This window comes from Malaclemys terrapin, chromosome 2 (genome assembly GCF_027887155.1).
Source record: "Malaclemys terrapin pileata isolate rMalTer1 chromosome 2, rMalTer1.hap1, whole genome shotgun sequence".
NCBI lineage: Eukaryota > Metazoa > Chordata > Testudines > Emydidae > Malaclemys > Malaclemys terrapin.
Genome location: NC_071506.1, coordinates 120,489,581 through 120,512,238, shown reverse-complemented (window position 1 = coordinate 120,512,238; position 22,658 = coordinate 120,489,581). Strand labels below are relative to the sequence as shown.

The 22,658-nt window shown below is 42.2% G+C and overlaps 1 protein-coding gene across 1 annotated transcript; it reads left to right on the top strand.

Moving 5' to 3' along the window:
* Window positions 1-6,647: 6,647 nt before the first annotated feature.
* Window positions 6,648-21,858, top strand: LOC128831731 (serpin B10-like). Its single transcript, XM_054018443.1, has 8 exons — window positions 6,648-6,717; window positions 9,151-9,328; window positions 12,366-12,482; window positions 15,803-15,937; window positions 16,349-16,466; window positions 17,356-17,498; window positions 19,406-19,573; window positions 20,913-21,858. The coding sequence occupies exons 1-8, from the start codon at window positions 6,650-6,652 to the stop codon at window positions 21,315-21,317; spliced, it is 1,332 nt and encodes a 443-aa protein (XP_053874418.1). The 5' UTR covers window positions 6,648-6,649; the 3' UTR covers window positions 21,318-21,858.
* Window positions 21,859-22,658: the final 800 nt, after the last annotated feature.

Genomic DNA, 22,658 nt, shown 5'->3' with positions numbered 1-22,658 from the left:
GAACAACAACTGACAAATTGTCAATGTGCATTTTCTATCGCATATTCTCAAATATTCACAGCTTTGGAAAAGTTTTAGATTTGGGACAGATTCTGGGCCTGTAAATTCTCTGATCCTGGAAACATTTATATATGTCTTTAATTTTACACACATGAACAGTCCAGTTAAATTCAATGGGACTACTCACCTGCATGAAGTTAAACATGTGTTCAAGTGTTTGCAGGACTGGGGCCTTACTCTATAAGAAAGGTATTACTTGGAGTGAGTTAGGATGGTACCACACGGCAGTGTCAAGACCATTCTTAAAAATGACTTGGTGTTCTCTCCATTTTCTTCTTTTTATGGCATGTTTCCAGATTGAGTTGAGAATATTCAAAGACTTGTGTGTCATTGTTATTGCAGTTTTTCCATTTTTCTAGGTTCTTGCTGGACAAGCTATTTTCTCTGACATACCAGGAAGCTTGTGATTGGAGCTCTGGGTGGCTCATTTTCTTTTGGTTCAGCACAATGGGTTCTGCAAGCTCTTCCCAATTCAACACTTACCTCTGTATGTTAGTTATTTTCAGATTCTATCTCCTGTTGTCCAGAACCCCCGTTTTATCCTCACATCCACCTCTCCTGACATCAGCCATTTCTTTACACGTCTCTTGAGCTTCTACATGGCTAATTCTTTGCTCAGTCACATCAACTCTTTTAATACTTTGTCTAACTTGGAGTCAATAGGGTACTTTTATATTTTTAAACTCACCCAGTCAGTTAAGCATGACATTTGGGGAGTTCTTAATGTTCTTCCTGAAATTTAATTTCCATGTTGGAGCCCTCAGCAAACTGGCCCTGGATACCATCCTCTCCCCTTGCATCCGTGGGTTATTTGGTCATCATCATCAGAAGTGCACTGACTGGAGATGATCCTGACTGTTTCTACTGATTTCTTCCTCTGGATGGATCTCTTGCTCCTATTCGATAATCAGCTGAATAGTTCATAAAACTAAGAACTTGAAATCAGGTTAGGACAGGCTTTTTTGGGAGGTGGTGTTTGTGGGACTAATCAGATGTGGTGCCCAATCAAGATGTGTCTGCTCACTTCACAAATATGGTGAGTCCTTCAGTCCATGTTATTTAGCTTAATGTATCAGAGTCTTTATTTTTAAAAATATCATGATGGCGGGAAGGGAGCACAGGCACAAGACACACAATAGCAAAGTGTGTAGGGTGGAAGGGAGAACACATCTTTGAAACAAACTAGGAATGTGTAGCATGAAGCAAATAACAAAGCATTATTTGACCTACATTCCTATGCCAGTGCCAACTATCTAGGAATCTGCTTTTCCATTTTTCAGGCAGTGGTTTGAATTTACTGGCATTCACAGTAGACTCCAGTGTGGAGTTCAAAGACCAAAATGTTAAGGGAGGCATTATTGCCATTAGAGCTGTAAGAGGTGGTTTGTGGGAGAATCAAAATATAGGAAGCAAGAAAACCTGCCTCCCACCCCAATTATCTTGGCTAGAAATGCAGGCAAATTCACCAGTTGTCTGTCTGCTTTTTCTACAAACATCTTTCTGAACCAGTCAGATATTGGGTTGCAGTTTTCCATGCTTAGTCTCTGTCAAAAGGTGATTTTTCTTGTCATTTTTCTAAAGATTAAGCAAATATCTTTGGCTATTTTCAAAGGGTTTTTCAAAGGGTCTGAGAGGGTTTCTACTTTCAAATTTCTGTGTGAGGGTAACTCAAAATTCAGGGCTAGTTCTTTCCTGCTCTTACAGATAACATTACTCACATGAATATAGTTACTCGCATGCACAAGTGTTTGCAAAATTGGGCCCTTAATAGACAACTGGGCCCTCTGGGCCAGATTCTGGCACCCTAACTCACTCCTCTTCGATAGTCCAAAAGGGAAGTTAAGCTCTGTGACACCCTGGCACCCCAATATTCACCACTGTCATGTAATTAGGATATGTTTTGTACAAAGTATGCCTTGTGAGGTATCATTCTAAATGTCTTCGTCTGCTAGCCAGTTATATCTCATTGGATTGTATGTGCTATTGTCGTATATGAAGTTATGAAGTTTGGCTATGTATGTGTTACTGAAACATGTTGTGAAGTTGAAAACACCCACTAGCAGCCTTTCAGGTTCAACAGTAAAAAGGCCAAACAATGTTAATGGCTTATTGAGGAAATGCCCCCGGAGTTACCCCAGGAACTGTGTAAAACAGAAACCTCTCAGAGATAGCACTGCACAATGGCAACTGTTTGACTCAGGTCACAGCAAAAGAGCTTTCCAGCAATTGGGAACAAGATATAAAAGGGGTACCTCACTCTCCCTACAACTGCACACCTGGAAACACCTGAGGGGCAAGGACTGAACCGTGGGAAGTGATGGTCCCAGGCTAGAGGGATTTTTAGCCTGTGTATGAAAACCTGGGAAAGCCACGGCAGGTTGTGCCTTAAGAATCTGCCAGCCTGCTTATCACTCAGGGTGAGAATTTGCTAATTCATATACTACCTATCTAGTGTGTTAAGATCAGTTTGCAGTTTTGTTTGTTTACTTACTATGGTAATCTTCTTTGATCTGTTTGCTATCACTTATAATCACTTAAAATCTATCTTTGGTGGTTAATAAACTTGTTTTTGTTTTGTCTAAAACCAATGTGTGGAAATTATAACTTGGGGCAGAAAGTTGTTGGATGTCTCTCTCCACATTGAGGGAGGGAGCAAATTTTATGAGATTATCAGTTCCCTGTGCAGCACAAGACTGTATAATTTTGGGTTTATACTCCAGAGAGGAGGGTGTGCCTTAGCAACTGGGAGGTGCCTTAACTGAGCCTTCCCATGCAGAGCTGATCTCAGCATCTGAGTGTGAAGCTGCAGCTGGGTGTGTTCTTATCTGTGTGTATGCTGGTGAAAGAGCAAGCTTGGAGAGCTTGCCAACTTATCACAGCAGCACAGTGTGAGAGGGGAGCCCAGGCTGGTAGGTCAGGTGGGCTCAGAGGTACCCCAGACTCAGGTGTCACCGCGAAAGGAGGGGGAACCCGTCACAAGCTCCTTTGAATATTTGTCAGGTGTGGAAAAGGGAAAATAAGTGTGTTTCATCATTGTACATTTCTATGAAGATAGTGTTCAGAAGTGTAAACAGATTTGGGTTATTTTTAACAAAGAATGGAGGGAGGTGGAGGGAAAGAGGAGAGAGAAAGGGGAGTAAGTTCTACATTTGAAGGCTATGCATGAAGAATGCCCAGCCCCCACTGGAGCAGCTGTTCTGAACACAACATTGTCAGTGTTGCAAAGGGCAAGAATCCACCTCTCAAGAAGGCCTGCACCTGCCTTGTACTCTGCTGCTGTATCAGCCTCTAAGCTGTTAATTTATTTCTCCCCATATAAAACAGCAGTGCTTTCTAGTAACCATTAACAGAGAAGGAGGCCACTTGGTAAGAACACATTAAATAATGTGTGCTGGAATTGTTTATACTCTGTCCTAGAAAGATATAGTGAAACTATAGCACAGTGAAGGAGGGGGCCCAATTTGAAGGAGCAGGGCGGAGGGTAAAGACAACATAGAGAAGCCAGGGATGGGAGGTATTCTTTCTCTCTGAAATCTGGAATATATCAGCCATTTGATGCAATTTGTTTCATTCAAAAAGGCAAAATCAATTGGTTTTCAGAAGGGTTTAAAAAAGAAAAAAGAAAAATTTTTAACAAGAGACCCCCAGAGAGCCCTTCTTAGCACATCAGTGCATTGATACCAAGCTACATTGTTGTAACTGGTTTCTGTTTGGTGTTCTCCTCCAGAAAAAAAGGGGATAGAAAAAAGATCTTAGAGCCAGTTAAAATAACGTAACATGAAACAGAGAATGTTCTGATTCAGCAGCAAGGCAGCTGGCATAAAGTCACACCCTGTGACATCAAAAAAATCTCAGTGAAGTTTTTATACATGAATATTATCTGTAAACCTATCATTAACCACAGTGTGTTTCAGTGTTACTATGCTGTGTTACAGAGAAATTCAGGCTCCCCCTCATACTTTTAGCATTACAAGTCAACTGGAAAATGTCAAGACTGCTTGCTCATGTCTGCATCATCGCTGGGACTGCATTTTTGTGAATACAAGATCTAAAGGTGTGTATAGCTAGCAAAGTAGTACAGTTTATATATGAATTGCACCCTCCCGAAAAGTGTTTATAAGTAAATTTAGATTGTGCTTTTGAGTGAGCAGAAAAACCGAACAGAAGAGTCCCCTGCACATAAGCATTGCCAGTTTTGAAAATTTTCACTGAGCAAAGAAATCATGCTTCACCGGCATGAAGAAACTTTTGATACTTCAAGACTACTCAACATCCATTTCCTTCTAACATGGTTTGTTCTTTAGATCTAACAGAGATCTACAAAACATCAAATTTGAACCAAATAATTTTACTCTGAGAGTTCTCCATGAACAAGATTTCTCACTGGAATAAATGTGTTTGTAAACAAATAGGAGTCATGAACAGTACAGATTTTGGCAAAAATTTCCAAAACCAAGTCACCTGTTGGCAGAAACCAGCCATGGAAAGTTTCATCCCCTGAGTAGTCTGAAAAAGTTGAACAAGACTTGGGGGGAGCAAGAGAAGAATACTTATAATAGAAGATGCATTGTTGCCTCAATTTTGGAAAGAAACTTGTATTTCTTTAACTAGAGAGAGAAACACTGAACAGAGTAGAAAAACAAGTGAAGAAAAAGACTGAATTAATTGCAGGAGGAAGAGACGTAGGCAGAATGCCATTACACAAGTGGAAATTTGCCAGGTCACTGAAATGATCAATATTAGTCCTGCACAGAGTGCAATGGAAGCTTGAATGACCACAGCGGACAATCCCTCACATTTACATCCCTTCAGAAAGACAGCACCTCCCCCAACACAGTGTCTTCTAACAACATGCTGGTGCCTTAATTTAGCATTATTTTAGAGGGAAGAGTTCCACAATTACCAAATCACCAGCACCGCTTCCTACTCGCTTTTGTGTTTTCCTTGGAGAACCTCAGTAAATGGAAGAACTTGGTTTTTTATTGTTATCTCTCATCCCATCACACTGATCTAATGTATATTGTCCTTTTGAGTATAATTTTGAGTATAATTTTGTGTAGATTAAAAGTCACAGGAGAATAGGATTTAAGAGAAGACAGCTTTAAAAATATTGGGCTACTTAGAAATTATATTGAATAACCACAAAAGTCTTTAATTTAATCTTGTACTGCACATGTGTGTACAGTACACCACAACCATTTCCCAAGATGTAACATCCTTGATGTAACACCACTGATTACACTAAGGGATGAAACTGGCCCAGTACATCTGTCATTCACCCAGTGAATGGGGTAGGCTTACCAAGATAACTCAAGCCAAATTAAGTCTCTTAAAAATGACAAACAAAACAGGTTATAATTATAACTTTCCAAAGTGCAACCAGTTCTGCAGCACCAGAGGCTAACAGAGCCCACTCCTATGCTATGCTAATTCTGTGGAAGTCAAAACAGAAACAATCTGGAGACCAAAGCTTGAAATCCTAAATACAGCAGAATTACCTACATTGATTCAGTTCCTGGTAAGTGAATATTGCTGCATCTACAGAATTATAAGTGAGATACTATTCACCCACTTTGGCTAATAACAGCTAATGGTAAAGAGTGGCTGTTGCTTTAACATAGGCTGCAGTGTAGACATAGCCTATGTCGGCAAAACTTATGTTGCTCAGGGGTGTGAATATTCCACCCCTAAGCAACGTAAGTTACACCAATATAAGCACTTATGGGCACAGCGTTATGAAGTGGGAGAGCTTCTCCCTCTGACACAGCTTCTGCTGCTCATGTGGGTGGGGTCTTTTTATGCCGACGGGAGAACTCTTTCCCAGCATCATAGAGCGTCTTTACCAGATACTCTGCAGTGGCGCAGTGTGACATGGCCTCACACTTTCTCTGGAATGAGCTTGGGGAAGGATGTCACCATCTTGTTGTTAGTTAAAGTTGCATGGATTTCTAAAGCGATGAAGCAAATTAGCACAACTCACAGGGTTAGCCAGCAAGGTCCCTGGTCTCAGAGAGAACTGTTCTATTTAAATCACAGGGAGGGAGTCAGATGAAAAATCCCTGCTTGTTCAGCAACCTCTGTCCCTTGTCTCTCTTAGGATGTTATAATTTCATTAGTTCTACTCCTGCAATAAGTAGACAAACCTGAAATATTTATAATATATATATTCCCCTGAACCCCGTGACAAGCACCCTCCCACGTATTTTTCACACATTATGGAGCAGTAAAAAGGGCACAAGGCCTTTCTCCATCTCCCTCCCTTGCAGGTCATTAACTGATGACCTCATGGGAGAAAGCGATCAGATACTGCATTATGTGGAAATCGACACATTACAAAGCAAAAGTTGTTTCAAGTAGTGCTGGTTCAAGTCATTACTAGCCTGCTCCCATGAAATGCCTGTAGTAACAATGTGGCAGCCAGTCCTGTACATGAGATCATTCCCACCATCCCTTTACGTCCAGCTCTTATGGGATGGTTCAGTGCTTCCATAGAGATATTCCCTTTCAGCAAAACTAAACTGCAACATTCTGAGTCATTGGAAATCTTTCTGTGGGAGGGGTGAAAGAAACACTATATATTCAGCCTACCATGTGTGTGAATTGTAGCAAACCCAAGAAAGACACTGAGTGCAAGACTTCATCCTTGAGCAAAACAAGGTATTGTAATTATTTCCATAGGTTCCACATTTTCATTCTCATGGATATACTGTGGTGTTGGTAAATGCATAGAAAGTATACGTGGAGGGACTTTGGATGGAAGCAATGTAATAAGGAACATATTTTAACAAGACAGCAGATACTGTCTAGAAGAGAGAGTTAACTTTAATCTCTTACAGAAAAATAAACAAGAAGGTCAAATTCTGTTGTGATTTACATTTAGACTTGGCAGAATTAGGTTGTTGTTTTTTTAAATTTTGTTGGATAATATCAATGTCCATTTTTCAGTATTTTTTAGATTTACATGGATTTAAATTGTCACTGTTGAGTGAAATTGGGGTGTGTGTGTCAGACAATTTTTTCATGACAGTAGATGTTGAGACTCAAATGTTAAAGCTTTCTAAACTGTTAAATACACAAACTGTCAACATCAAAATATACAAAGTAAATATTCTTAAATCAACAAGCCATACCTATTTTTACTATTCCTTTTGTAGTTCATTTGTATCAAGCCTAATTCAAAAGTATAAATCACTAATGTGTTCCCAAGCAGCATTTTTCTTACTTTGAGTACGTGGAATTTTGATTAGGATCGATGGAAATATTTTTTTCATCAGTTTGTGAGTACGGTGAAATCAATGTTTACTGATAAAAATCTAATCTTTCCAAGCCTACTTATATTTTATGCAACTCCACTGAGTGATGTGTTAATTGGGGCAGAGTATGGACCTGTGTATATATTAAAGTTACTGTATTCGAGTGTTATTAATTACATCAAAATAGTACTTACCTAGATTGTAAACTGTCTGGGGCATGGACTGTCTTTTTCAGCATTTGCGCTGTAGCTAGCTCAATGGGGTCCCTGCTCCATATCTGGGGCTGCAAAAAGTAATACAAATAATAAATAATAATAGTGCATATATTTGTAATCTACCTCCTCCCCACACAGACACCAAAAGGAATCCTTGCCCTGAAGAGCTGGAAATCTAATAGTATGCATGAGTACCATTCAGAAAAATAAAATACTGAATAAGTCAGAGTGATTACAGATTGTTACAGCCGGAATGTTTCTCAGAAGGGATAGGATTTCAGGAGATTTTTGAAAGACAAGAAAGGAATACATGGTATTTGACATATAGTAGTTGGCAGTCTAGCTCACTGAATATAGCAAAGTGTTCAGAAACATTCTGAATGGTTGGTCAATTTGACCAGGTTTGTTTCTGATTTATTCACTCTTTACAAACATCCAAGTCAAAGGGCTTTTGTTTGCACAAACAGGAACATTGGAATTGCCCCAAACAATTGTATCAGGGGTTCATTTAGTCTAGTATCCTGTCTGTAGCCGTGGCTAATACCAGATGCTGCAGAGGAAGGCACAAGAAGTCCCACGGTGGCAACTATGGAATAACTTGCAAAAGAGGAAGCTTCTTCCTAACCCAGTTAGTTGCAGGCATATGCAATGACCCATGAGGGGTTAACCCTCATAATATTTTATCGTAGCTAAAGTAGCTATTTAATGTTCTCATTAGCCATATAACCATCTAATTCTCTCTTGAATCCTACTAAGTTCTTGATGACTCAATGGTACCTGTGGTAATGAACTCCATGGGTAAATTTGTGCATTGTGTAAAGATTTTTCCTTTATTACTTTAAATTTATTACCATTCAGTTTCATTAAGTTCTCCTTCTTCCCTCTGTTATAAAAAAAGGAGCTGTTCTGTGTGCATCAACCTATTTCACTATACACTATGTAATCAAGGAATAGAAAATTACATGCAACTTAGATGGCCAATCATATACCATGAATAACAGATACCAGATGGTATCAGAGGAGTAGCCGTGTTAGTCTGAATCTGTAAAAAGCAACAGAGGGTCCTGTGGCACCTTTAAGACTAACAGAAGTATTGGGAGCAATACTTCTGTTAGTCTTAAAGGTGCCACAGGACCCCCTGTTGCTTTTTACAGATAGCAGATGGTTGAAGTGAGCAGCCCATAGACTCCTGAGAGACTAAAATGTGTTCCTTCAACTTCCAGAGCTTCCTTCAGTTCAAAACAAAATACTATACACAACGCGGAAAAAGCCAGCAGAACTCATTGCCACAAGGTATCTTTGGGTCACATCTATAAATAAAATCAATATCCTCTATCAGAGGCCTTTTGAAAAGAAAAGGCTTAACACATACTGTAGAAGGGTCTCTATGAAATAACTGAAGTGAGGGAAATGTGTTTTAACACAGACACGTAGCACATACTAAGGTCCAAATGACTATTTAGCTGCCTGCACTGAAAAACTTAGCTCTCAGGGTAGCTGCACCTCAGAAACTTTCAAATCACTTTAATTTCTTCAGTAGGAAATAGGGTTGGGCAGCAATCACCAGTATTACGCAATGAGCTGCCAGCTGGAGATGTATTTTCTTTTCTTTCACTTTCCAGGTTTCAAATAATGGAATCTCTGAATGTGGCAAACACTGGTTTTGCCCTCGACCTTTTCAAACATGAGTGTAAGACACAAACCAACACAAATATCTTGTTTTCCCCTTGGAGTATTTCAACTACCCTGGCCACTGTGTACCTTGGAGCCAAAGGTAACACTGCAGATCAGATGGCAAAGGTAAGTTGGGACTACAGAGAATGTCAGCTTTTGAGAAATGCCACTACTATTGAGTAACATGCGTTGTACAACAGCTGGTGCTTACTGATGTGGGTGAGGGACTGTTGTATTAATTTAGATGGAATATATAGAGGCCGAAAGAGTCAAATCTGTTAACATGATTCTGTCGCTGTCCAACATCAAACAATTTAAAACAAGGTTTGGAGGTTGGTATACAGAGACCACAGCCAGCCTGGTACCAGGGCAAACACACCACTAAAAATCCTTTAAACTTTTTATTAAAGATACAGAAAAGAAGAAACAATAGTTAATATATTTAAAAAGGCTTTTATTTTAACAGCATCCCTTGTTTTCTTTCCCTTTAGCCGAAGACAGAACCTCCCCTAGTCTGACAGCCTTTTAAATGGTGTTAAAAATGACACCAAGGTGTTGTCTACACTACGGGGGGTAAGTTGACCTAAGTTACGCAACTCCAGATATGTGAATAATGTAGCTGGAATTGAGGTACCTTAGATCGTCTTACAGCGGTGTCTACACCGTGCTGGGTCGACAGGATCCGTTCTCTGGTCAAATTCCCTTAATCTTCTCATTCCAGTGAAGTGCCTGAATTGACAAGAGAGTGATCACAGCAGTGTAGACATGCCCTAATTGTCTGTCTGGGGAAAAGAGAAGAAGTTTGCTGAGATGGGCTGGAGCTGTCATTGTTGCCGTTGTTGTTAAAGTATAATCCTCTTTCCTAGAAGACAAAACAAGACAAACAAAAGGGGAAAGAAAAGAACATCAAAGATAGAAAATGCAGCTTCTGTCTCTGGCTTTGACTCTCACTTGAAACCTCACTGCTGGAGAAACACAGGCACAGCTCATGATCTTGTCAGCCACTTGGAGACTTGTACAAGTATCAGGCTGTTTTGGGCATTGCTTTTAGCTGCCTTTCTGGCCTCAGTCTTACAGCAGTGTTGCAAAACATACAGTCCTGACTGGCCAGAACAGAAATAAGGTGGAGAAGGAAAAGGACACAAAAAGAGTGTGAGTGTGAAGGGGGGGGTGAGAAAGAGGCAGTCTTACATCTTAGGTGGTGTTTGGGATTCAGCTGGAGCAGGTGGCGAGGTCACTTGGGTCCCCTTTCTTGGCCCAGTCTGGTCAGGACATCTCTCGAGATTAGGAAGAAAAAGGCACAATGGTGTCATGCTAGATCCTGGGGTCCCAGGAGACAGAGGGGTGGCAGCTGTAATGGTGACATTCACTTTTTCCCCTTCTCTTGTCTTTCAGTCAGTCACCAATCACATCCATCTGCCTTCCCCTCCCAGTCCCAAAGGCTCTTTTCTTTTAAGAACCCTAAGAGGGACTGAAGGGTGGTCTACCCCATCCCATAGGCGAAGCGTAGCGAGGGGCAGGGGCATGCAGAGGCAAGTGCTGTCCCCTCCCCCCCTTCCCCGATTTTGGCGAGTGCCAAGCTGCCCATGCAGGGCTTGCTCTGTTCGGCCTGCCACCAAGGGAGGGCGGCTCTGTCCTTCTCTTGCTGTACCTCTCCCTGGGCACTTCCAGCTCACTGGGCCCCTCCCCCAATCGCCCGGGCCAGGCAGGGAGCTGAGGGAATGGAGCCACTTCTCATGCCAGCTGACTCCACTCAGGATCACTGTCTGCATGAGAACCTGGCTGGGGAGGCAGTGGCAGCAGCCCCCCCAAATCCGATCCCTGCCTGGGCCCAGCTGCCGGGGACAGGGGCCAAATGGGCCGGAAACGTAATGCGGGGAGGACAGGACTCCAGCTTGTGCTACCCGTTCCTGTGTCCCCAGACTCCCAGGAGCTGGCAGGATTGGCTGCTCTGGCCCAGGGAGGTGGGGCTTGAACTTCTTCCCAGAGGCGACACATGGAGTGGTCATGTGCCCCCCCTTTACATTGTGTGCCCCACCCACAGTATCATCAGGCATGAGCTGTCTATGCCCCATCCCTCATTATTTTGTTTGCCAGTTAAGATCCGACACACCAGTTTTGGTCCAGTGATTTCCAGTCCCCAGCTTTTCTTGTTTTCGAGGCAAGATCTTAACACAGTCCTTAAGTTGCAGACATGGGCCTTTTTGTTGCGAGTAATTCAGTCTGTCTCCCTTTTGCAACTTTTCCTATCAACATCTGTTGTTATAGGTTATTGTGACACTTTACAAGCTCTCACTCACTTTTCACAGTTGAGCTCACAATTAGGATAATTTGGGAGGCCCAATTATTACAAGAGGACTGTGGCTGGGATCATAGAGAGAGACAGGTATGCTAGTTGTGGTCTTTGAGGTGCACTGCCCTCTCACTGTGCTTAAAGTTCTGCCCTCTCCCTCCCCCTCTGAGAGGCCTGCCTTCCCAACCCTCCCTCCTACAAGGGGCAAGGACCTCCCCCAGACTCCACGTAGCTCAGACACGAACACCCCTCACCTCCTCTGCCCCTGAGGTCAACGACTCTTTTCACCAAGCATATCTCATTCCCCTTAAACCATCTGCTCCTGGCGCTAAGGCTTAACCCTCCCGCCCCCAATGCTGCATAGCACTTTACTGACGCACACACATGCTAGCTTGTTACATATTTTGGATGGTGCAGCTATACTTCTCGTTTCGAGAAAATTGGTAGCTCGGGTGTTTACAAGATGCTAATAGGAGGGCTAAAGGTAGTGTTCCACACACTATTCAGTCAGGCAGAAACTGGAATAAAAGACCCCTTCAAGCTCGGACTGGAGCCCGTGCTCTGGGATCCTTCCCCCTCACAGGGACCCTCCCAGAGCTCAGGCTCCAGCCCAAGCCCCAATGGCTACACTTCAATTTTACAGCCCTGAAGCCCAAGCTGTGCAAGCCCAAGTGAGCTGACCCCACCAACCACAGGTGATTAACTGCTGTCTAGCCGTACCCTAAGTGACTAGCCTAGTTGGGGCAGAGGCAAGAACAGAACCAAGATCCAGGTCTCCTGATCCCAAGTCTTCTGCTTTAACCATAAGATCTTACATATCAAGTGATCTATCTCTCACTGCTTCTATTCTGTTTGCAATTCTCATTGTAGGTGCTTCACTTTAACAAAGTTGGAGGAGCTGGAGTTGACATCACAACCGTAAAACCACGACGAGCCTATTCCAAAATGGAGGAGCTTCTATCAAATCCATGTATCAGTGTTAAAAAGGTATGTCTAAGGTGTCCAAGTTATAGGCATATAACTTTTATAACTTAATATAGTCTTTTTTAGACTGCCTTTCCTTCCATGTTTGAATTCACTTTGGTTTGCCTTTCTCCTGTTAAATGTACACAATGAATGAGTATGGTATTCTGAGAGGTTTCCTCCTGTAATATTGTCCCTGATACAACAAGAGAGACATCCTTCCCTTTTATGTAAATTGCAAAAGGTGTGACTTGTATTTCCTCATTTGAGGGACTCCGCAGAGTTGTGACCATTCTCTGTGGTTCTTTGCCTTTCTCTTTTTTAAATTTGTGGGTTTTCCCTTTTTTGTTATTGTTAAATTTCTAGCTATTGAATATTAAAGTGTGCTCTGCACTCTTAAAGACATGATCCCTGCTTACAACAGCATCAAGGCTGCTCTCACACATGTAAATGCAGTGCTGGGTGAAATTAAGATATTATTGGCTCACACAAGAGACATGCCTGTGAGAGTTTGAGAGGGAGGGATTTTCCCCATGACAATGCTAAAGAAATACACTGCTGTGCTGAAATGTTAGATCAAATTATTCTGCTGGGTGTAAATGGGCATAAAAATCATGTTAGAGAATATTTCTATGGCACCCTGAAAAGTCCTTTATCAGTCCTTTATCAGTCTATCTAGTGTTAGATAGAGAGTGCTTGAGTCATCATTTTTGGTGCAAGGGAGAGCAAATCACAATCCTCTCCGCCCCTGCTGCATCTCTGGTAGGATTCCCCAATGGTGGAGGAGAGATGGTCTTTTCACTAATTCCCTACCCTACAGTTCAGCACCTGTAAAGTGTGGCTGGCTATACAAAAGACCTGACAGCGGATGATGGTCAAGAGTGTTAATTAACCAGCGCATTTGACAGCCAAACTCTTCCTAGCCAACACCACCCACCTTTAGGGCTCTGCTGACAAGCCAAAGACCCCACTAGTGGAGAAGGGGTTTACTTTCTGCCAGTAGGAGCTCACCATACAGACTGGCATAAAGCCCAGTGTCTAGCTCTAACTGCTCCCTCTCTGTTAGCAATCAGAGCTCATACCGTTTGCAACAAGATATCATCATTTTGAGATTATGGAAGTGCTGCAAGTGGGGTTGAGGGAACTTCCTGTGTGTTTAGAAATTTCAAATTGTTTCATACATCCTTCACTGTCATATGCTTGTAGGATATGAATGTACTATGATCCCAAATTCTGAGACACCCTGCAGTTTTTGAACACTGATACAATCTTTATTTCTCTAATTTATTTTCTATAGTAAGTTTAATGGATTGTATTTCCTGTACTTTTCCCTCAATAGCATTTTTTAAAAAGACTCCAGAGGTGATCCTGGCAATTACAGACCTAACTTCAGTACCAGGCCAATTGGTTGAAATTATACTAAAAAACAGAATGATCAGATGCAATATGTTGGAAGAGTCAACACAGCTTTTGTAAAAGGATATCATGCCTCACCAATCTATTAGAATTTTTTGAGGGGGTCAACAACATGTGGATAAGGGTGATTCAGTGGATATAGTATACTTGGGCTCTCCGAAAGCCTTTGACAAAGTTGCTCAGCAAAGGCTCTTATGCAAAGTAAGCAGCCGTGGGATAAGAGGGAAGGTTCTCTCATAAAACAGTAACTGGTTAAAAAGACAGGAAACGAAGGGTAGGAATAAACTGTCAGTTTTCACAGTGGAGAGAGGTAAATAGCGGGTCACCTGAGGATCTGTATTGGGACCAGTGCTATTCAACATATTTATAAATTATCCGGGGGAGGGGAAAGGGGGGGAGAGTAAGTTTGCAGACAATACAAAATTATTCAAGATAATAGCGTTCAAAGCTGACTGCAAAGGATCTCACAAAACTGGGTGACTGAGCAAGAAAATGGCAGATGAAATTCAATGTTGAGAAATACAAAGTAATGCACATCAGAAAACTAATCCCAGGTGTACATAGAAAATGATGGTGTCTAAATTAGCTGTTATCATTCATGAAAGGGATCTTGTGGCTAGTTCTCTGAAAACATCTGCTCAGTAGAGACAGTGAAAAAAAAACAATGTTAGAAACCAATGGGAATGGGATAGATAATAAGACAGGAAATTACATAATGCCAGAGATAAAGCGAAAGAGAATGGCAACAAAAATGCTTAAGGGTATGGAACAGCTTCTATAAAAGGGGAGATTAAAAAGACAGAGACAGTTCATCTGGGAAAAGAGATGGCTGGGGAGGGTGGGGGGATATGATAGAGCCCCTTAAAATCATGAATGGTGTGGAGAAAATGAATAAGGAAATGTTATTTACCTCTTCACAGATCCCAAGAACCAGGAGTTACCCAATGAGATTAATACACGGCAGGTTTAAAACAAACATAAGGAAGTACTTCTTTAGACAGCACACAGTCAACCTGTGGAACTTGTTGCCAGGGGATGTTGTGAAGGCCAAAAATATAACTGGGTTCAAAAAAGACTTAGATAAGTTCATGGAGGATAGCGGATAGGTCCATCAATGGCTATTAGCCAAGATGGTAAGAGACATGACCCCATGCTCTGGGTTTCCCTAAGCCTCTGACTGCCAGAAGCTGGGACTGGATGACAGGGGATGGATCACTCGTTACATTCTGTTGATTCCTTCTGAAGCATCTGGCACTGGCCACTGTCCAAAGCCAGGATCCTGGGCTAGATGGATCATTGCTCTGATCCAGTGTGGCTATTCTTATCTTCATATATTCGAAATTTTCATAGGTAATAAGCACCTTGCACTGTGCCCAAAATTACTGACTTCCTGCTTAACTTCCTTAAATAAGTTGACATCATAATTTTACCTGCTTCATGTGCAACAATACAAACAGTTTTCAAACTAACACTATCAGCCAATATTGGAATCACTAGTTCTACACATTTGGGGCCAACTTTCAATGTGATATATAGGAATTTTTGGTTATAGGACTTTCATAAATGCTAATGGGCATCACATAGCTAAATCTCCAGGCATTGTGCAGAAACTGTACTATCACTGTCTCTGTGCGTATGCTTTGTTTTTTAATAATTTCTCTAGATAACTTTATATTTCAGTGTATTACAGAGCTCCCTCTTGCTCACACTGTCTATGGTGTATCCACTGTGTGGAGATTTTATTGATAGGTTTAGTGCCCCTCATTCATATCAACACACAGTTCACAAAAAATTACTTGAGTAACTGTACAGGATATTACATGCAACTGTCACCAGTGGAGCTATGTGCAATATATGATATTAGAAGTTCTGAATCACTTTCTTAGAATCGCAGATAAATAACCAGAATATTTCTTCCTTCTTTCAAGGCCAATCTGGAGAACTCAAGCAACATCCATGCAGGGTTTCAGGCACTTAGCTCTGAAATTAACCAACCCACTAAAAATTACATGCTTAAAAGTGTCAACCAGATATATGGAGAAAAATCATCACTTTTCAATAAAGTAAGTGAAGCAGTTCATCTATCTGTGTAATGGGGATACAATTCATCTTTATGATTGGTCTATGACAACAAACCATACAAGACCTAAATGCAAATATTTTAATTACATCTGCAAAATGGTTTATTATCCTTTAAGATTTATTTCTCACTGACTTTATAGATACTCATATCAAGATTACAGGTATTCTTTTTATTTGCTTTTCTGGACTGGACTGTATCTATACATGAACATTCATAGATGAGTAAATGATTGATAACATATATAACTAAAAACATTTTGCTTCTCTGAAGACAGAGCTTTATGCTCCTAGTAAACTGTGTCATAACATGAACTCTCTTTTCTATTTGGCAGTAGTTGGCACAGATATATTGCTAAATAATATGTAAGACTTGTCTCTCTCTTGCCTTGAAGGAATATTTACAATCGATTAAAAAATATTACCACACAGAGCCACAAGCTGTTGATTTCATGGGAGCAGCAGAAGAAGTCAGAAGAGAAATCAATTCCAGTGTTGAATGCCAGACTGAAGGTGAGCTCAGGACTGTTCTTTTACCATTTACAAAGAGACATCATGTATTTTCCTACCCTAAATTGTTTATGAGGGGAGAGAGAAAATGTTGACATTCCCTTTCAGTTATAACACTACTCGCACCACAAGGAAAAACACTGATGACTATTGCTTTCCATTTGCACAAATATTTATTATAACAATTTAACCTTCATGTGTTTGAAGGCAATAAGATACCACAGTGTTTGACCTGATACAAATACTTACATAGCAAAATGTGTTTCATTTTGATGGGATTCCATGCAATGTGTTCGGGGGGTTCATTTTCTGTTATAAATAGTGTCATGAAACAGTATGACAGAAAGGGTACATTCTGCTGAAACTCCTCAGAGAAGTTTGTAGGCCTTTTCTCCTCCAAAAATAGAAAGGGGTGAAGATGTTTCAGCACCAGGGTGAGATTCTGCAGCCTGAGAGATAAACTATGAGCCTCTTATATCTTTATACTGTACTTTTATCACGTGTAGGCCATACTCACCACAGTAGTATCTATAAGCCTCACGCAAAAATTAGTTTCCTCTCTTGGAGGCCACACTGGATTTTTTTTTATTTTGACACATCCCCACCTCTTCCTTTTTTTCTTCAGTCTTCTTTCTCTGTCAATGGGAGGAATCTAGATTAAGACTATCAATCGGGGTTATTACTAGCAAGAGGAAGCCTGAGTAGGGCAAAGTCACTGAAGGGGACCACAGAGCCCAGCCCAATGTTTGAGGATATTTCACAATAGTCTCTTAAGACAGGAAGCTGCCCTACAAGTATGATCTCAATAGCACATTTTCCAAAACTCAGTTCCTAAATTTACTCCAAGCAGAAAAGCTACACAAATATATGACTGTCTCACTATTTCCTAAAGGTAAAATCCAGGCGCTATTGCCTGTCAACTCTGTTGATTCACTCACCAAACTGGTGCTAGTCAATGCCCTCTACTTCAAAGGAAACTGGGCAAAGAAATTTAAGGATGGATTTACAAAGGAACAACCTTTCAGAATGAACAAGGTATGTGACTAAGCCATGAAATGTCATAAATGCTGGTGGGCTGGAACAGATAGAAAAGCTAGGGAGAGACTCAGTCCCTCCATTTTCAAAAGCCTGCCAGTCTCTAAATCCTCACGGTGTCAGAGTTGTTTTAATTAAATCATAAGAATTCCCCTGCAGTATCTGCAATTCAAACAGCACTAGGGTGACCAGATGGCCTGATTTTATAGGGACAGTCCCTATATTTTTCTTATATAGGCTCCTATTACCCCCCACCCCATGTCCAGATTTTTCACATTTGCTGTCTGGTCACCCTACACAGTGCACTCAGTTCAACCAACAGAGGAACTGACAATACACAGAAGTGAAACTTAGGGTTCAGGTCTGTTTTCAGGCTGTGTTTACACAGCAATATCAGCCTCGGGTTAGTGGGACTCAAGTCAGCTGACCTGTGTCAGGGAACCCTGGGCTTGAGCGCCTATATTGCATTTTAACACTAGGTTAAGATTTTCTGACCAGTGCTTGAACCTAGGGCTCTGGCATCCACACTGCAGTGCACAGACCAGAGTCAAAGTAAACATATCCTAAGTGCCTAGTACCCCACACCCCATAATGTTGACACTGTAGCCTACTGCCCACCCTGTTTCCTAACTGTGAGGGTGCTACTGATGGGACTTAGATGCCCACAAGGCGCACAGGAGTACATAAACCACATAATGAGCTCCTTTGGTGGCTGTCTCAGTAGAATGACTGCAGTTTGAGAAGGCTTTTTTCTAATCTCAGAATTGGGCTCTCCAGCTCTAGGCCGAGTCACATTGGCAGGAAAATATCCAAGTGCACCTGTAATGAAGAGAAGTAGGACATCGGTCTCCAGGGCTGTCAAACTATTGAAATGAAACTTTTCAATTCTTAATTTTTAAAATGAGAAGCTCAATGATGGTGTTTTTCTTTGGTTGGGTTTTTATTTATTCTTGTCTGTTTGTTTGAAGTTTGACATAAAATGAAGGTACTTGAAGAAAAACATACACCCCAGCCTGGCGGCTGCTGGCTGTGGAGTGGTGAAGTGCATCCCCATGGCCGGGGTGCAGTGTGCTCCAGCACCCTGTGGGCTCCCTTATGCCTGCACCCACTGTATCCCGGGAGGCAGGGATCAAGGATCCCCAGGGGGCTGCGGGAAAGTTTTGGGGCTAGCTCCCACTCACCACCCGCACAGTGCTCACTGCACCCCTGCAGACGCAGCTCCAGGGAGACCGGGGGGGGGGCGGGGGGCCGGTAGCAAGGAACAGAGAGCAGATTGGGACCAAGCACTGATGGGGAGGGATGACCCCCAATATCCCAGCGACTAGGAGCCAGCTCCTGCCTGTCAGCTTTGCTCCCTGCAAGCTCCACGCAGCAGCAAGGAGTAGCTGGAGCAGGAAGTGGGAACGGGTTCAGCCAGGCAATAATGGCACTTCCAGCCCCTGCTTTGGCTGCTTGCTTCTCTGCGCTGGGAACTCTGGGATATAGCCGGAGGACTTCTGGGTCCCGAGTCAAGTGAGGGCTGTGTGCACACAGGAAACCAATAGGGTTCAGACCCTAGGTCCCAACTAAACACTGGCTGGGGCCCTCCAGCCCTGCAGGATCCTGTGACCCTAGGTCTGAACCCTAGGTTAGCACATTTGGAGTGTGGACGCAAAGGGGGGTTGCCTTGAGCCAGGGCTCAAACCCGGGCTTAAACTGCTGTGCAGACATAATCTCAGTATCAAAACGGAGAGGTTGAAATATCAGCATAAATAATGACAAATAAATTGGTTCTATGAAGTATCACTGTTTAGTAACCTAACTCATTACAAGTAACACAGGCAAGAAAAATTAATGTTAATATTTAACTATATTGTTTTCACCTGATCCTTTAAAAGTGGCATTTGTCCTCCTTTGCCTTGTTGCAGAATACAACTAAGCCAGTGCAGATGATGTTCCAGAGAGAGAAATTTAATTGGACCTATATAAAAACAGTGCACACTCACATTATTGAGCTCCCATATGTCAATAATGACCTGAGCATGCTCATACTGCTACCAGATGACATCAGCGATGACACCACTGGCCTAGAAATGGTAAAGAAATCAATCATATTAATATGGGGAATTCAATTGTTTTTACGTCCTACATGTTTATATGGCTGCTGTTTGATAGTAGGTGACACTCCATTCTTGTATTAAGAACAGGTGAAAAGATCTGGCTCAGGAAAAAATAAGAACAGACCCAAAACATTGTCTAACACTCAGAGAATCTGAGCCTTTTTTGACCTATGACAAGATTTTCACAGACCGATACTTTTTTGCACTTCTTGCTGTCATCCAGTCCTAGAAGAAGCAGCCCCAAAATCCTCCAAGAAAGGCAGTTCTTTTAGCACAAGCAAAACTAGAGACTACTAGAACCCTTGACAAAAAGCCAGGATAGAGGGGAACACTTCATACTAAACAAATATCTACATCTTTGAAGGTTTCCCAGCACTAATCTGTAAGGACACCAGAGCCAGCAGTGCCCTTTCTCCGGCAAGACTCCCACTAACTTTAATTGGAGTTTTGCAAGGGGAGAAGCTCCGCTGGATCAGTTCCAAGAAGGGATGATGGAATTGCCATCGTCTTCATTGTTCCTTTCCAGCTCCCCTCTTGAAAAAATACTAGGTGGCCGGATTTCCAAATGTATTTTCATACAATAATATTTTAAATAAGGAAAAATATAACTTAGAACAACTCAGCTAACAAATACTGACTTAAGTATATGTGTAATTAATTAACAATCATACTTTTCTGGTAGATTGCATGTGGATAAGCTAGAATGCCAGAAGCTCAACGGATACAACAATAAATTAACTGTGTTACTATTACGTAAAACAGGCCTCTGCTGCTATTACACTACAAATATTCAACACTGAAAGTATTCACCATGTGGGGTCAGGAAGGAATTTTCCTCCAGGTCAGCTTGGCAGAGACCCAGGGGGGTTTCACCTTCCTCTGCAGCGTGGGGCATGTGTCACTTGCTGGTTTGAACTAGAGTAAATGGTGGATTCTCTGTAGCTTTAAATCTTTAAATCAAGGTTTGAAGACTTCGGTAACTCAGCCAGAGGTTATAGGCCTATTGCAGGAGAGGGTGGGTATGATTCTGTGGCCTGCGATGTGCAGGACGTCAGACTAGATGATCGTGATCATCCCTTCTGGCTTTAAAGTCTGTTCGAACTTCCAGTTACTGCATTAACCTGCTGTAAGAAAACACACTGCTTTACAGTTCAGAAGACACCTGTAAACTAGCCAGAAGCTTTTCAGTGATCTTCACTATATTTGTAAACCATCTCTATAGTTTCTCCATTCAGGATTGTGAAGGACATCAATGTTAAGGAAGTTTCATTTTCACTGTGTAATTTCTGATTCTCTCTTTTTTAACTAACTGTAGCTAGAAAGAGACTTGACATATGAGACATTATCCAGATGGACCAGCTCAGAAATGATGGAGAAAATGGATGTGGACGTGTATCTGCCCAGGATCAAAATGGAAGAGAGTTATGACCTCAAATCTACTTTGAGCAGCATGGGGATGCGAGATGCCTTCAGTCAGGACCGAGCTGATTTCAGAGGGATGTCTGAGAAAAATAATCTGGTTTTGTCAAATGTTTTTCACCAGTGCTTTGTGGAGATCAATGAAGAAGGCACAGAGGCTGCAGCTGCCAGTGTGGCTTCTATGACATCACGAAGTCTCATTTCTGCTATTCAGTTTGCAGCAGATCACCCTTTCCTCTTCTTCATCAGGCACAATAAAACTAAGACCATTCTCTTCTTTGGCAGATTCTGCTCCCCGTAACCACTCAGATTTCTGTTGCTAAACAGGATCTTGCAGCAGCAGGACTGTACCACAAAGACATTGCCTTAAGTGTCTAAATAGCTGGGGTAATTTTACTTCACTTTCCTGTATTATTGGTCAATCTTTGTAGCTTTGGGAACAACAAATTATGCAAATTACTAAGAATTTTTCTCTTCTGTTCATGTGATTAGAGGACTTGATAATGATAATATTGGGCTACAACTCTCAAAAGCACAATAAAAATACACTGGTTGCTTTCTAAATGGCTGTAAATTGCAGTCTTAGTACTGTTCAACTATACAGTTTGCCAGAAGCTGGAAATGAGTGACTGGGGATGGATCACTTGATGATTACCTGGTCTGTTCATTCCCTCTGGGGCACCTGGCACTGGCCACTGTTGGAAGACAGGATACTGGGCTAGATGGACCTTTGGTCTGACCTAGTAGGGCCATTCTTATGTTATGTTATAAAGCAGAACAAGTTTGATATAGAGAAATGCATCTCAGGAATAACACAATTACCTGTGCAGGCATACAAAGAGTACACAAGCAGGGCCAGATCTTCAGTAGGTGCAGATTGGACCACCCCCACTGAAGTCAATGGACCTAGGCCAATTATACCAGATGAGGATGTGGCCCACAGTCTCATGAATTATACTGACTTAAGATAGGCATGGCTAGCAATATAAAACCATTTGAATGTAAATGTTTTGTATCTTTACATTTCTACTGGCATTTTTTCTTGTTTGCAGACTGCTTGCAAGTGTTCTATTTCCTCTGCAGATAACATGCCAATGTGCAAGTGTTGTACAAGAAACAACTGTGTGATCTATAAGAAATAAAATGCATTTTTCTTACAACCATCTGCTTTGTAATAATTTTACTTTCAGCCAGCATCATACTAGGGCAGAGGTGGGTAAACTACAGCCCACGGGCCAGATTTGGAGCGCCAGCCATTTTAAGCCAGCCCTCGAGCTCCTGCTGTGCCACAGGGTCTGGGGCTTTCCCCACTCCGGCGCTCCAGCCGGGGAGCAGGGTCAGGGGCCACTCCAGGCTGCTCCTGGAAGCAGTGGCATGGCCCCACTCCAGCTCCTACGTGTAAGGGCAGCCAGGGGGCTTTGCTCTGCATGCTGCCCCTGCCCCAAGTGCCACCCCCACAGCTCCCATTGGCTGTGAACTGTGGCCAATGGGAGCTGCAGGGGCCTGTGGATGGGGCAGCGCGCAGAGCTGCCTGGCCGCGGCTCCGTGTGGGAGCCAGAGTGGGGACATGGCCGCTGCTTCCGGGAGCTGCTTGAGGTAAGTGCTGCCCAGAGTCTGCACCCCTGAGCCTCTTCTTGCGCCC

Excerpts from the sequence above, each read along its gene's own strand:
- LOC128831731 (XM_054018443.1), top strand. The coding sequence starts at position 6,650 with ATGTGTGTGAATTGTAGCAAACCCAAGAAAGACACTGAGTGCAAGACT. Across the intron at positions 9,329-12,365 it reads CTGCAGATCAGATGGCAAAG|GTGCTTCACTTTAACAAAGT; the intron begins GTAAGTTGGGAC and ends TTCTCATTGTAG. Across the intron at positions 16,467-17,355 it reads TGTTGAATGCCAGACTGAAG|GTAAAATCCAGGCGCTATTG; the intron begins GTGAGCTCAGGA and ends TATTTCCTAAAG.